Below are 15254 nucleotides of genomic sequence, written 5' to 3'. Positions count from 1 at the left end.
GTGAAGAAGGAAAATAAAAATGTTCCATTCTCTGTAGCAGTGTGGGTCTCACTGGTCAGGTTCTTTTTTTTTTATACCCACTAAGGTGTGACATCGACATTTGTCATCGATTTGAACACTTAGTATTTATCAGCTTATCTTCAAATTCTCTTTGAAATGTAACTGATACAATCATCCTAAGGATCATTAAACCTAAAAATATGTTCAATCAGTTCATCTTTAGTGTCAAGCTTTCATTTAAATCTTGTTTCTGGATTTGGAGACATATTTACTACTCCAGTCTCAAACATGAGTCAGTAACACAATCCTTTTACTTGCACTGTTAGTTCAGCATTTCTGATGTACTAGCTTCTTTCTCCGGAGTGATCGACACATGTATTACACAGGATGCAAACACAGGCACGAACATCAAATTCAAACTTGCCCATCAAAAAGATATACATATATAACCTTGTTGTCTAGCCGCAAGGTCATTGTGCTGATGGAAATAGATTAGCTTACAAGAAAGCCAAGGAACAGATTAGAATAGCACAGATGTATTTTCTACTGTATTGGAGTTTGAGCAAAGGCAAAGGAAAGATAAATGATAGTGGTGCATAACAGACCATCGATTTAAAGATTCTCTTTAATAAAAAAATATATTAATATAAACATTAATGATTTAGATGCTGGCATGATTATTACAAGAAAGGGAAGGGAAATCTGTCAGCAGGTTTTTACTACCTCATCTTAGAGCTGCCTGATATAGGCAAAGAGTAGCTGAATCCAACGATGTATCACTTAAATTACTGGGTGCAGCCGTTCTGACACAATCAGAGCTCTTAGATGTAGCATGTAGCAGAGCTGAGAAAGCTAACCCCGATCACATCTGGCTCCCTATATACAATTTCTAGCAGTGAACGCACATGTCGAATTCCCCCTGTTTGGTGTGGGCTCCGACGCTGAGCCCGTACCTTTCTGGGCACATAACAGCAGATCTATACAGCTAATATGTACCTGCAACAGCAATGGGTGGAATCGCGATGCACCCGCTGCTGTTAACTAGTTAAATGCCACTGTCAATGTCTGACAGCAGTATTTAACTCGCGCTTACAGGAAGAGCGTCACTTGCTCCGCCCATCGGTAACAGCATCACATGACTGCAGGTCGGCATGACAACCAGGGGTCTGCAGCAGACCTCTGTGGTTGTCATTGCCAAATGGAAATGGTTTAAAAACAACAGTATCGCTGTGCTTGATTGGCCAGCAAACTCACCTGACCTTAACCCCAAGAGGAAGATAAGAGACACCCGACCCAACAATGCTGATGAGCTGAAGTCTGCTATCAAAGCAACCTGGGCTTCCATAACACCTCAGCAGTGCCACAGGCTGATTGCCTTCATGCCATGCCACATTGTTGCACTAAGGCCCCTTTCACACATCAGTTTTTTGCCATCAGTCACAATCCGTCGAATTTTGTAAAAAACGGATCTGGTGACTGATGCCGCCGGATCCGTTTTTTTCTCATAGACTTGTATTAGCGACAGATTGCCTCACGTTTCATCCGTCGTTCGCCGGATACGTTGAAAATTGTTTGTCCGGTGGCTGGAGACAACGGACAAAGTAACGTTTTTTGTGTACGTCGAAAAAACGGACAGCGACAGATCCGTCGCCGTCCGTCGTTTTCTAGAATGGAAGCCAAATGATGGAATCCGTCGACGGATTCCGTTTTTTTTTAACTGAGCATGCTCCGATCCAATTAGCCTGATCTGCTAGTCGGATCCGTCAAAAAAAAAAGATCCGTTGCATCAGTTTTTCACAATATGCGACGGATCCGTCGATCTGTCAAGCCAACAGATTGTGACTGACGGCAAAATAATTGATATATGAAAGAGGCCTAATTGATGCAAAAGGAGCACCGACCAAGTGTTGAGTGCATTTACTGAACATACATTTCAGTAGGCCAACATTTTGGATTTTAAAATAATTTTTCAAGCTGGTGTTATAAAGTATTCCAATTTACTGAGATAATGACTTTTAAGCTTTCATTGGCTGTAAGCCATAATCATCAACATTAACAGAAATAAACACTTGAAATAGATCACTCTGTTTATAATGACCCTATATAATATATGAGTTTCACTTTTTGCATTGAAGAACTGAAATAAATTAACTTTTTGATGATATTCTAATTTTGTGAGAAGCACCTGAATATATCCTCCATCCTGGTATATGTACCCTGTTCTGCCACTGTTCTTTAAAGGGAACCTGTCACCCCGTTTTTTGAGATTGAGATATAAATACTGTTAAATAGGGCCTGTGCTGTGCGTTACTATGGTGTATGTAGTGTACCCTGATTCCGCATGTATGCCGAGAAATACATTACCAAAGTCGGCGTTTTCGCCTGTCAATCAGGCTGGTCTGGTCAGGTGGGCGTGTTCACAGCGTTCTTTTCTTCCCCAGGTTTCCGTTGGTGGCGTAGTGGTGTGCGCATGTCCAAGGTCCGGATTCCCTGTGCCCACGTGAAGACACAGCGCGCGATCTGCGCTGTCATTCCTTTCATCGGTGCGGGCGGCCATCTTCCTGGGGCCGCGCGTGCGCAGATGTAGTGCTCTGCTGCACGGGGCTTCAGGAAAATGGCCGCGGGATGCCGCGCGTGCGCAGAAGAGATCGCGGCGGCCATTTTCCCAAAGCCGAGATGCAAACTCGGCTTTGGGAAAATGGCCGCCGCGATCTCTTCTGCGCACACGCGGCATCCCGCGGCCATTTTCCTGAAGCCCCGTGCAGCAGAGCACTACATCTGCGCACGCGCGGCCCCAGGAAGATGGCCGCCCGCACCGATGAAAGGAATGACAGCGCAGATCGCGCGCTGTGTCTTCACGTGGGCACAGGGAATCCGGACCTTGGACATGCGCACACCACTACGCCACCAACGGAAACCTGGGGAAGAAAAGAACGCTGTGAACACGCCCACCTGACCAGACCAGCCTGATTGACAGGCGAAAACGCCGACTTTGGTAATGTATTTCTCGGCATACATGGGGAATCAGGGTACACTACATACACTATAGTAACGCACAGCGCAGGCCCTATTTAACAGTATTTATATCTCAATCTCAAAAAACGGGGTGACAGGTTCCCTTTAATGTATAGAAAAAAATCCCATTATACTCACCTTCCCTCCATTCCCGCACCACACGGTGTCTTCTTCTAAAGCCAGCAGCTGACTTCAGAGTGCAATCGACAGGAGCGAATGATGTTACTGCCATGTGCCCCCAGTTACGTGCACGCTGATGTCAGCGGATGGCTTCTGATTGACCGCAGCGTGTATTGCCGAGGACGAACCCGACCGGTCTGTGCACCGCAATCCACTTCAGTAGAATGTGCTTCTGAGAGTATGGAGTGCGGCCCTGCCTCCAGTCGACCACGCCCACTGGACGGTTGCGTCACAGGTGTTTGGAGCAAGGCTGCGCACAGTAGATGGGCTCTGGCCGGGATAATGTATAACTCATACATACCCTCCGGTCCCTGTTCAGACACCGGCGAATCCTCGCAACACACCGTGCATGTGCTGGGGGGGATTCATAAGTCTGCAGTCACACAGACAAGAGTGACTGCAGACTTATCAATTTGGACTGGACAACCCATTTAACCAGTTAATAGAATTATTAGGGCATGTTCAGTATTTGGTCAATATTTGTAAGCCAAAACCAAAAGTGGGTGAAAAATGCAGGAGTGTTGAAGTGTTTCTTTTCTTCTCGTGACGTGTTACTTTTCTTCTGATTGTTCTCCTCCTGGTTTTGGCTTACAAATGCTGAGGTAAGATACTAAGCGTGTGCACGTGGCCTTATAATTCTATTCAAAGAGAGAAATGTTCTTCAAATAAAGTAATAACTACAGTTTGCCCCTTTCCTGATTTCCTATTCTTTTGCATGTTTGTCACACTTTCAGATCCCCAAACAAATATAAATATTAGACAAAGATAACACAAGTAAACACAAAATGAAGTTTTTAAATGGAGGTCTTTATTATTAAGGGAAAAAAAATCCAAACCTAGAGGGTCCTGTGTGAAAAAGTGATTGCCCTCTAAACCTAATAACTGGTTGGGCCACTGTTATGAAAGGCAATTCAGAATCACAATGGACATGGAGGTCAGAGCACATTCAGTGAACTGACAATAACCCAAAATAATAGAACGAGCTCTGAGACGTGGGAACTCTGCAGACCGCAATCCCTAAGCCTATCAAACCACACTAAAGGTAGCCGTGGAGCGCTCCTGACCAGAACCTAGGCGCCTCGTCACAGCCTGAGAAACTAGCTAATCCTGACGATAGAAAAATAAGCCTACCTTGCCTCAGAGAAATTCCCCAAAGGAAAAGGCAGCCCCCCACATATAATGACTGTGAGCAAGATGAAAACACAAACATAGAGATGAAACAGATTTAGCAAAGTGAGGCCCGACTAGCTGAACAGAACAAGGATAGGGAAGATAACTTTGCGGTCAGCACAAAAACCTATAAAAAACCACGCAGAGGGGACAAAAAGACCCTCCGCACCGACTAACGGTACGGAGGTGGTCCCTCTGCGTCTCAGAGCTTCCAGCAGGCGAGAAAAACCAATAAAGCAAGCTGGACAGAAAAATAGCAACAAAATAACATAAGCAAAACTTAGCTTTGCAGAGCAGCAGGCCACAGGAATGATCCAGGGAAAAAACAAGTCCCACACTGAAACATTGACAGGAAGCATAGATCAAAGCATCAGGTGGAGTTAAGTAGAGAAGAAGCTAACGAGCTCACCAGATCACCTGAGGGAGGAAACTCAGAAGCTGCAGTACCACTTTCCTCCACAAACGGAAGATCCCAGAGAGAATCAGCCGAAGTACCACTTGTGACCACAGGAGTGAACTCTGCCACAGAATTCACAACAGTACCCCCCCCTTGAGGAGGGGTCACCGAACCCTCACCAGAGCCCCCAGGCCGACCAGGATGAGCCACATGAAAGGCACGAACAAGATCGGGAGCATGGACATCAGAGGCAAAAACCCAGGAATTATCCTCCTGAGCATAACCCTTCCATTTAACCAGATACTGGAGTTTCCGTCTTGAAACACGAGAATCCAAAATCTTCTCCACAATATACTCCAATTCCCCCTCCACCAAAACCGGGGCAGGAGGCTCAACAGATGGAACCATAGGTGCCACGTATCTCCGCAACAATGACCTATGGAATACGTTATGTATGGGAAAAGAATCTGGAAGGGTCAGACGAAAAGACACAGGATTAAGAACCTCAGAATTCCTATACAGACCAATAAAACGAGGTTTAAACTTAGGAGAGGAAACCTTCATAGGAATATGACGAGAAGATAACCAAACCAGATCCCCAACACGAAGTCGGGGACCCACACGGCGTCTGCGATTAGCGAAAAGTTGAGCCTTCTCCTGGGACAAGGTCAAATTGTCCACTACCTGAGTCCAAATCTGCTGCAACCTGTCCACCACAGTATCCACACCAGGACAGTCCGAAGACTCAACCTGTCCAGAAGAGAAACGAGGATGGAACCCAGAATTGCAGAAAAACGGTGAAACCAAGGTAGCCGAGCTGGCCCGATTATTAAGGGCGAACTCAGCCAAAGGCAAAAAGGACACCCAGTCATCCTGATCAGCAGAAACAAAGCACCTCAGATATGTTTCCAAGGTCTGATTGGTTCGCTCGGTCTGGCCATTAGTCTGAGGATGGAAAGCCGAGGAAAAAGACAAGTCAATGCCCATCCTACCACAAAAGGCTCGCCAAAACCTCGAAACAAACTGGGAACCTCTGTCAGAAACAATATTCTCTGGAATGCCATGCAAACGAACCACATGCTGGAAGAACAAAGGCACCAAATCAGAGGAGGAAGGCAATTTAGACAAGGGTACCAGATGGACCATCTTAGAAAAGCGATCACAGACCACCCAAATGACTGACATCTTTTGAGAAACGGGAAGGTCAGAAATAAAATCCATAGAGATATGTGTCCAAGGCCTCTTCGGGACCGGCAAGGGCAAAAGCAACCCACTGGCACGAGAACAGCAGGGCTTAGCCCGAGCACAAATCCCACAGGACTGCACAAAAGCACGCACATCCCGCGACAGAGAGGGCCACCAAAAGGATCTAGCCACTAACTCTCTGGTACCAAAGATTCCAGGATGACCAGCCAACACCGAACAATGAAGTTCAGAGATAACTCTATTCGTCCACCTATCAGGGACAAACAGTTTCTCCGCTGGGCAACGATCAGGTTTATTAGCCTGAAATTTTTGCAGCACCAGCCGCAAATCAGGGGAGATGGCAGACACAATTACTCCTTCCTTGAGGATACCCGCCGGCTCAGATAAACCCGGAGAGTCGGGTACAAAACTCCTAGACAGAGCATCCGCCTTCACATTTTTAGAGCCCGGAAGGTACAAAATCACAAAGTCAAAACGGGCAAAAAACAACGACCAACGAGCTTGTCTAGGATTCAAGCGCTTGGCAGACTCGAGATAAGTCAAGTTCTTATGATCAGTCAATACCACCACGCGATGCTTAGCTCCTTCAAGCCAATGACGCCACTCCTCGAATGCCCACTTCATGGCCAGCAACTCTCGGTTGCCCACATCATAATTACGCTCAGCAGGCGAAAACTTCCTGGAAAAGAAAGCGCATGGTTTCATCACTGAGCAACCAGAACCTCTCTGCGACAAAACAGCCCCTGCTCCAATCTCAGAAGCATCAACCTCGACCTGGAACGGAAGAGAAACATCTGGTTGACACAACACAGGGGCAGAAGAAAAACGACGCTTCAACTCTTGAAAAGCTTCCACAGCAGCAGAAGACCAATTGACCACATCAGCACCCTTCTTGATCAAATCGGTCAATGGTTTAGCAATACTAGAAAAATTGCAGATGAAGCGACGATAAAAATTAGCAAAGCCCAGGAACTTTTGCAGACTTTTCAGAGATGTCGGCTGAGTCCAATCATGGATGGCTTGGACCTTAACAGGATCCATCTCGATAGTAGAAGGGGAAAAGATGAACCCCAAAAATGAAACCTTCTGCACACCAAAGAGACACTTTGATCCCTTCACAAACAAGGAATTAGCACGCAGGACCTGAAAAACCGTTCTGACCTGCTTCACATGAGACTTCCAATCATCCGAGAAGATCAAAATGTCATCCAAGTACACAATCAGGAATTTATCCAGGTACTCTCGGAAGATGTCATGCATAAAGGACTGAAACACTGATGGAGCATTGGCAAGTCCGAACGGCATCACGAGATACTCAAAATGACCCTCGGGCGTATTAAATGCAGTTTTCCATTCATCACCTTGCTTAATTCGCACCAGATTATACGCACCACGAAGATCTATCTTTGTGAACCAACTAGCCCCCTTAATCCGAGCAAACAGATCAGATAACAATGGCAAGGGGTACTGAAATTTAACCGTGATCTTATTAAGAAGGCGGTAATCTATACAAGGTCTCAGCGAACCATCCTTCTTGGCTACAAAAAAGAACCCTGCTCCTAATGGCGACGATGACGGGCGAATATGCCCCTTCTCCAGGGATTCCTTCACATAACTGCGCATAGCGGTGTGCTCAGGCACGGACAAATTAAACAATCGACCTTTTGGGAATTTACTACCAGGAATCAAATTGATAGCACAATCACAATCCCTATGCGGAGGTAGGGTATTGGACTTGGGCTCATCAAATACATCCCGGTAATCAGACAAGAACTCTGGGACCTCAGAAGGAGTGGATGACGAAATTGACAGAAATGGAACATCACCATGTACCCCCTGACAACCCCAGCTGGACACCGACATGGATTTCCAATCTAATACTGGATTATGGGCTTGTAGCCATGGCAACCCCAACACGACCACATCATGCAGATTATGCAACACCAGAAAGCGAATAACCTCCTGATGTGCAGGAGCCATGCACATGGTCAGCTGGGTCCAGTATTGAGGCTTATTCTTGGCCAAAGGCGTAGCATCAATTCCTCTCAATGGAATAGGACACTGCAAGGGCTCCAAGAAAAACCCACAACGCTTAGCATATTCCAAGTCCATCAAATTCAGGGCAGCGCCTGAATCCACAAATGCCATGACAGAATATGATGACAAAGAGCATATCAAGGTAACGGACAGAAGAAATTTTGACTGTACAGTACCAATGGTGGCAGACCTAGCGAACCGCTTAGTGCGCTTAGGACAATCAGAGATAGCATGAGTGGAATCACCACAGTAGAAACACAGACCATTCAGACGTCTATGTTCTTGCCGTTCAACTCTGGTCAAGGTCCTATCACACTGCATAGGCTAAGGTTTAAGCTCAGGTAATACCGCCAAATGGTGCACAGGTTTACGCTCACGCAAGCGTCGACCGATCTGAATGGCCAAAGACATAGACTCATTCAAACCAGCAGGCATAGGAAATCCCACCATGACATCCTTAAGGGCTTCAGAGAGACCCTTTCTGAATATTGCTGCCAGCGCAGATTCATTCCATTGAGTGAGCACTGACCACTTTCTAAATTTCTGACAATATACCTCTATCTCATCCTGAGCCTGACAAAGAGCCAGCAAATTTTTTTCTGCCTGATCCACTGAATTAGGCTCATCGTACAGCAACCCAAGCGCCAGGAAAAACGCATCGATATTACTCAATGCAGGATCTCCTGACGCAAGAGAAAACGCCCAGTCCTGAGGGTCGCCGCGCAAAAAAGAAATGACGATCCTAACCTGTTGAATTGGGTCACCAGAAGAGCGAGGTTTCAAAGCCAGAAATAGTTTACAATTATTTTTGAAACTCAGAAATTTAGTTCTATCTCCAAAAAACAAATCTGGAATAGGAATTCTCGGTTCAAGCAAAGAATTCTGGACCACAAAATCTTGAATATTTTGAACTCTTGCCGTGAGCTGATCCACACATGAAGACAGACCTTTAATGTCCATTGCTACACCTGTGTCCTGAACCACCCAAATGTCTAGGGAAAAAAAAGACAAAACACAGTGCAAAGAAAAAAAAATGGTCTCAGAACTTCTTTTTTCCCTCTATTGAGAATCATTAGCACTTTTGGCTTCCTGTACTGTTATGAAAGGCAATTCAGAATCACAATGGACATGGAGGTCAGAGCACATTCAGTGAACTGACAATAACCCAAAATAATAGAACGAGCTCTGAGACGTGGGAACTCTGCAGACCGCAATCCCTAAGCCTATCAAACCACACTAAAGGTAGCCGTGGAGCGCTCCTGACCAGAACCTAGGCGCCTCGTCACAGCCTGAGAAACTAGCTAATCCTGAAGATAGAAAAATAAGCCTACCTTGCCTCAGAGAAATTCCCCAAAGGAAAAGGCAGCCCCCCACATATAATGACTGTGAGCAAGATGAAAACACAAACATAGAGATGAAACAGATTTAGCAAAGTGAGGCCCGACTAGCTGAACAGAACGAGGATAGGGAAGATAACTTTGCGGTCAGCACAAAAACCTATAAAAAACCACGCAGAGGGGACAAAAAGACCCTCCGCACCGACTAACGGTACGGAGGTGGTCCCTCTGCGTCTCAGAGCTTCCAGCAGGCGAGAAAAACCAATAAAGCAAGCTGGACAGAAAAATAGCAACAAAATAACATAAGCAAAACTTAGCTTTGCAGAGCAGCAGGCCACAGGAATGATCCAGGGAAAAAACAAGTCCCACACTGAAACATTGACAGGAAGCATAGATCAAAGCATCAGGTGGAGTTAAGTAGAGAAGAAGCTAACGAGCTCACCAGATCACCTGAGGGAGGAAACTCAGAAGCTGCAGTACCACTTTCCTCCACAAACGGAAGATCCCAGAGAGAATCAGCCGAAGTACCACTTGTGACCACAGGAGTGAACTCTGCCACAGAATTCACAACAGGCCACCCAAGCATTTACGATAACTGACAATGAGTCTTTACCAACGCTCTGGAGGAATTTTGGCCGACTCATCTTTGCAGGGCCCTGTAGGTTTGGATTTAATTTTCCCTTAATAATAAAGGCCTTCATTAAAAAACTGTATTTTGGGGTTACTTGTGTTATATTTGCAGTGCCCCAGGGTCCTGGTCGTTGCAGTAATGTCATTCTTCCACCAGGGGGAGTGGTGTTATGTCTGAAGGCAATAAAGGAGATCACTTTACCAGGTATCACAAACCACACAACACACTTCACACTCCAGTCCGCCAGGGGGAACCATGCTCCTGTCTATTAGGGCACTCCTCACAATTAGGTAAAACTGGTGGTCTGGATAGGAAGTTAGGCAGAAGCTGACTGGGCTTCACCCAGGCAGCACCTGTCAGGCAGACAGAGAGGGAGGAAGAGCATCTAATAGCTGCTGACAGAGAGGGTCCCTGACAGGGATGGGATCCTGTCAGAGGCCTAGACAGAAGGCCACGGAGCTGCGCCTGCTTACTAATGCGGCAGCATCCTAAGAAAGAGACATTGAAGGGAATTGCGTTGCTGAGAGTGAGAAACGAAGTCATAGCAAAAGGAGAGGAAACCAGAAGGAGTTCTGCCCTGTAAAAGGCTGCCTCCTTTCTGAGGTGCAGAAGCCGGTAGCCTGAACACCGAGGGAGTCATCGTCTCCAAGCCTGGCTCCAGAGACCGGCAGGACAGGTAGTTCCATATTAGTTGCCCGACCTTACACCCAGGAGGCACGGCGGCAACAGTGGGGGCCGGGGCGTGATAGTGTCCCTGTAAAAAGCCTCAGGCCATCAGTCATACGGGTTTGTCCTATCCTTACCGTCAGGGGGACAGAGAGAAAGACATAACATCAAAAACACCAACATCAGTTGTGAGGACCTTACCGAGACGCACAGTAGGGAGGTACTACAACACTCAGGTGCTAAAGGAAGGCTACTGATTTCCATCTGGATAAGGGGACTCTGGATTTGCCTTCAGACTGGCTGGACTCTGCCTGCCCTGTGATCTGGTGCTCTGGACTGTGGATGCTGAACCTTCAGTAAAAAGGTAAAGAGACTGCACCCTTGTGTCCTCGTTCTTCACTGCGCCTCACACCATCCATCATCTACACTTCGGGAAGCCCTGGGGACATACTTCACCTGTGGGAAGGTATACCATCTAGCTGCCATAACACCACCCCGGCGGACCCCTAAGCATCGTCGGTCACCCTGACCGAATACCACAGGTGGCATCACGAACATTATCCCTTTAAATACCTTTCCCCTCTTTTATCAACAGATGCCCCTAGGGCCACGGACCGGGTCAGCCACCGTGACATCCCCCTCGAAAACCGAAGGGCCCGGCTCCGAGTACCCTGCCGCCCTTGGGGGCGCTCTATATTTGTCTAATATTTGCATTTGTTTGTGATGATCTGAAACATTTAAATGTGACAAACATGCAAAAGAATGGGAAATCAGGAAGGGGGCAAACACTTTTTCACACAATTGTATGTAAAATTTAAGTTTGATGTAGATATTCCAGTTCCATGTTACATAGTTTGGACTGACATTTCACTAGTTTTCTAAGTACACCTGTGTTGTGTACTAACAAACATTTGCATTGCTGTTACCAATCAATGTATGTCTATTTGTTTTGCAGAACGGATACATGATGCTTATTCATAGAGCCTAGCCTTCATCTCTCCATCCGCAAGTGGATATTATCTCATGATACGAAACCTCAGAAAATATCAGTACAACATTTTAGATTTTTTTTTTCAAAATAGCTTTTGTAATATTTGTACAAATCATGCCACATGAATTTGATAATTCAGAAAAAAGACTGAGAATCTCCAAAACAGATGTATGAAAGAAAAGAAAAATACAGTTCTTCATGGAAAACTGACTCCGCTCCAGCTAGAACTATTAAGGAATGTCTCTAGAAAAAATTCATATATCATGAGCTGTCGTACATCATCACTTTATGAAAAATGAACAAGAAAGTATAAAAGGGAAAAGAGTTAAGTAACCACTGTGGACAATAATCTTGTAAGAATTATATGAGTGACAGAGGAAATGATAAATAGTCTTCAATAGTCAGAGCTTTACCTTTAATTTCAGCTACAGATCATAAATCTATTTCTCTGCGGGTGACGACTTCTGCTTGGAGTTGTCTACTCTGGCCACAGGCCACATACTGTAATAATGCGGTCTCTTGTCCCCTGTATATAAATCCTGTACAATGATGTTATAGACTGTACAGTGTTCTCTGTCACAATTACTCATCTTTCAACCCACTCCGGTCTCTCACAAACTTTACAATGAAGTTATGGAGCTGTAAAGATGCATTAGTTGCCCAGAGTGCCCGATGCCAAGGGCCTACAAACGAGCCAATGTGAAGATGATTTAGATGCTAGAGCAGCAAATTGAATCTTTTCCCTAGGTAAAGGAAAGCTTCAACATGTCTGGAGAACATTCCATAAGCACCTTTGGTAAAGTTATCGGTCACTGATTTCCAGTCCCATCTACCAGTATATCTATCCATTCTGTAATATGTCAAACCAAAGCACATACAAGCCAACACACTTCAGTAGTCATGTACGTGGTCACCGATGTTCCAGTGCCAAGTGCTACTCACATAATCTACCCTGTAGTCTTATGCCAATGTTCTCCACTGCATAACCTAGTGAGCTGATGACATGCTTATACTTACATTGTCATTGTCGACCAGGAATATTTAATAGAACATTATGTGTTAGGACTATCGTTATTTTCTGTGAACCAACTCCTTTTAAACCTTCCCTACACATGCACCCAAATTGACTGGCACCTGGGGTAGTCAGAGACATCTGAAGACCCCCCGTGCAAAGACAATATATAGGTTCTTCAATAGCTGATCATGGACACTGCCATTATAATCTTAGTGTAAAATATTAAAGTAGGATTAAAATGAATATAGGGTTAATCTGCAGATGATAGCATTCTGACACTGTTCGGTGCCAGCACCGAGAGCCCCACTGCCGGGAGGAAATTAACTTTATTCCCTCAGCAGGCTCATTCTTTCAGTCATAGTGGTGGCATCGGTACGGTTTCAGTTGCCATTCTGTGCATAGAGAGCGACGTCTGTAACCATACCCCCAGCACTGACTGACAGCAGCTCATCATTAGGGCCGGCCGGCTGTCAGTCAGTGCTGGGGGTGCGGTTACAGCCGCTGCTCTCTATATACAGAATGGTGTCTGAAACCATGCCGATGCCACCACTATGACTGAAAGAGTTAGCCTGCTGGGGGGAATAAAGTACGTTTCCTCCCGGCAAATGCTGCCGAGGGTGATTAAAGTTAATTTCCTTCCAGCAGCGAGGCGTGTTATTTTACATGACAGGTTCTCTTTAAAGGTCCCCATACACATTAAACTAAAGTCAGCCAAACAAGCCTATATCAGTAGGGTTAGATGGCCTAATGTTTATAGCAGCCTCCCAAATCTCGCCAGACACATGATGTTGAGAGAGAAAAGGGTTGGCCATTTTGAATTTGAATGCCTGACCCTTTTGTCATGACATAAGCTGCAGCCAGAGTTGCTTGGCAGCGGCTTTCTCCACCAAGCTGAATGACAGTGTGTATGGCGAGTTGTGACATATAGCCAATGGCTGAATGGACACTTTGCCTTTAGCAATCATATGTGTATGGCCTTTATATAATAATATATAGCTATTAAAATTGGAGATCACAAAACCAAAAGTTTTTGAGACATAAAATAATAAGAGTAATAAAAGTAATAAATAAAGATATTTGATTACAACTAGTGAAACATACATGATAAACTTTTTACACAACTTACAATTATTTTATACAGCTTTAATAAACCTGTGGGACAAAGTTTTTTTTTTGTTCTGGGAATAAAACAGGCCAGTTTGTAAGTGTTGGAAAATTGATGGAAAGTAATAAAATGTCTACATTTTTATACTGCAAATTGATGTTTATGTTAACATATTACTGTATAGTTTTCATTTGCAATTAATACTAGCTGAAACAAAGTTATACCTCTCAACAAGACAAAGAAAAATTATAAGATGTGACACAAAAAGAAAATCTGAAAGCTGCCGTTCTGAAGCTTCGGCTGACACTGCTGCAAGGATCCATCTCATTACAGTATTATGGGTTGACAAATTAGGTAGAAAATGTGTTTGGCTCATTCCTTCCACGCTGGCAGTGATAAATGACATCCCATATGTTACAGGCTTACACACGTCATCCACTTATGGTATGATCCATTGCTCCTTTGATGCAGTACATGAATTTCCCTGTTCCAGGATGTTGATAATGTGCTTGTTTATAACAAGGGAAAAAAAGTATTATCTGATAAATGTCTTTGTCAGATTCACCCCCGTGCTTCCATTCGAGTCATCATGAAGATGTCACAATATCTTCCTCAAACATTTTGTCTCATCGCACATAGAATGAGAACAATATTATAATAAATGGCATAAATGGCGGTGTGATAAATTGGATCTATTTTATCAGGTTTTGATGGGGCTTAGGTCCTAAATGGAGCTTCTGATAACAGAAAGGGATAGGCAAGGGGTTATAAGATACATTTGATAAGAACAGACCCTAATCACCGTATTAGGTTAAGTATGATGGAGAACTTGAGGGCCCAGCAAGATGATTTCCACCATCAATGGATTTACCAACAAATAATTGTACTGGAAACAGTTTATTTGGTGGATGAGAGTTCATCACAGCTTCATGATGGTTAAAGGGTATGTTAGAAAGCCCAATTTCATTTACCCTACTGATGAGTTTGGGCAACTTATCCTGTTCTGAATTGCAAAGACAGCCTTCACTTGAAAAAAAATTGAAAACGTGTGTGATATTTTGGAAGCTAAAGAAACATGTACAGGTTATTGGGACTGTATTTATTACCATATAGCTCACGGTAAATTCTAAGAATATATTAATATGACTTGTGTGAGCTCTAGATATGTATCACTTATAATCTTTATGGTTCCTTAAAGTTAGGAAGTGTGTCCATAAAAAATCTTAACTATCATTTATTTTTTAAAGAATGTTTAATTTAACATTTTTAGAATTACAAAAACCTTTAAAGTATACAAGCCAATGAAATAGAGTAATAAATGGATGATTCGACTAAAAAAGAAACCATTCTATATATAATATTTTTGATATAAGTCAATGTAGCAATATAAATTGCTGTGCAATAGGTTAATCTTCTATATATATATAAAAACGAGTGTATTTGTGTATGTATGTGTGTATCGATGATGATGATGTCATAATGGTTGCCATGGTGACAATGATGT

At 44.2% G+C, this 15254-nt stretch overlaps 1 protein-coding gene across 3 annotated transcripts in view; it reads left to right on the top strand.

The window, feature by feature from the left end:
- Positions 1–13903, top strand: part of TMEM154 (transmembrane protein 154) — an 86607-nt gene extending 72704 nt beyond the window's left edge. For 2 of the 3 annotated variants that reach the window (XR_011316974.1, XM_069744072.1), the window contains exon 7: positions 11595–12185. Coding sequence is in view for 2 of the 3 variants with exons in the window: in XM_069744072.1 (XP_069600173.1) it covers positions 11595–11627 (33 nt within the window). In the remaining variant the exon portion in view is untranslated. Of the gene's footprint in view, positions 1–11594 lie in introns of all 3 variants that reach the window. The other variant, XM_069744073.1, reaches the window with a different exon arrangement.
- Positions 13904–15254: the final 1351 nt, after the last annotated feature.

Source organism: Ranitomeya imitator, chromosome 1, assembly GCF_032444005.1.
Source record: "Ranitomeya imitator isolate aRanImi1 chromosome 1, aRanImi1.pri, whole genome shotgun sequence".
Lineage (NCBI taxonomy): Eukaryota > Metazoa > Chordata > Amphibia > Anura > Dendrobatidae > Ranitomeya > Ranitomeya imitator.
The sequence above is the reverse complement of the archived record's forward strand: the minus strand, read 5'-3'. Positions and strand labels throughout refer to the sequence as shown.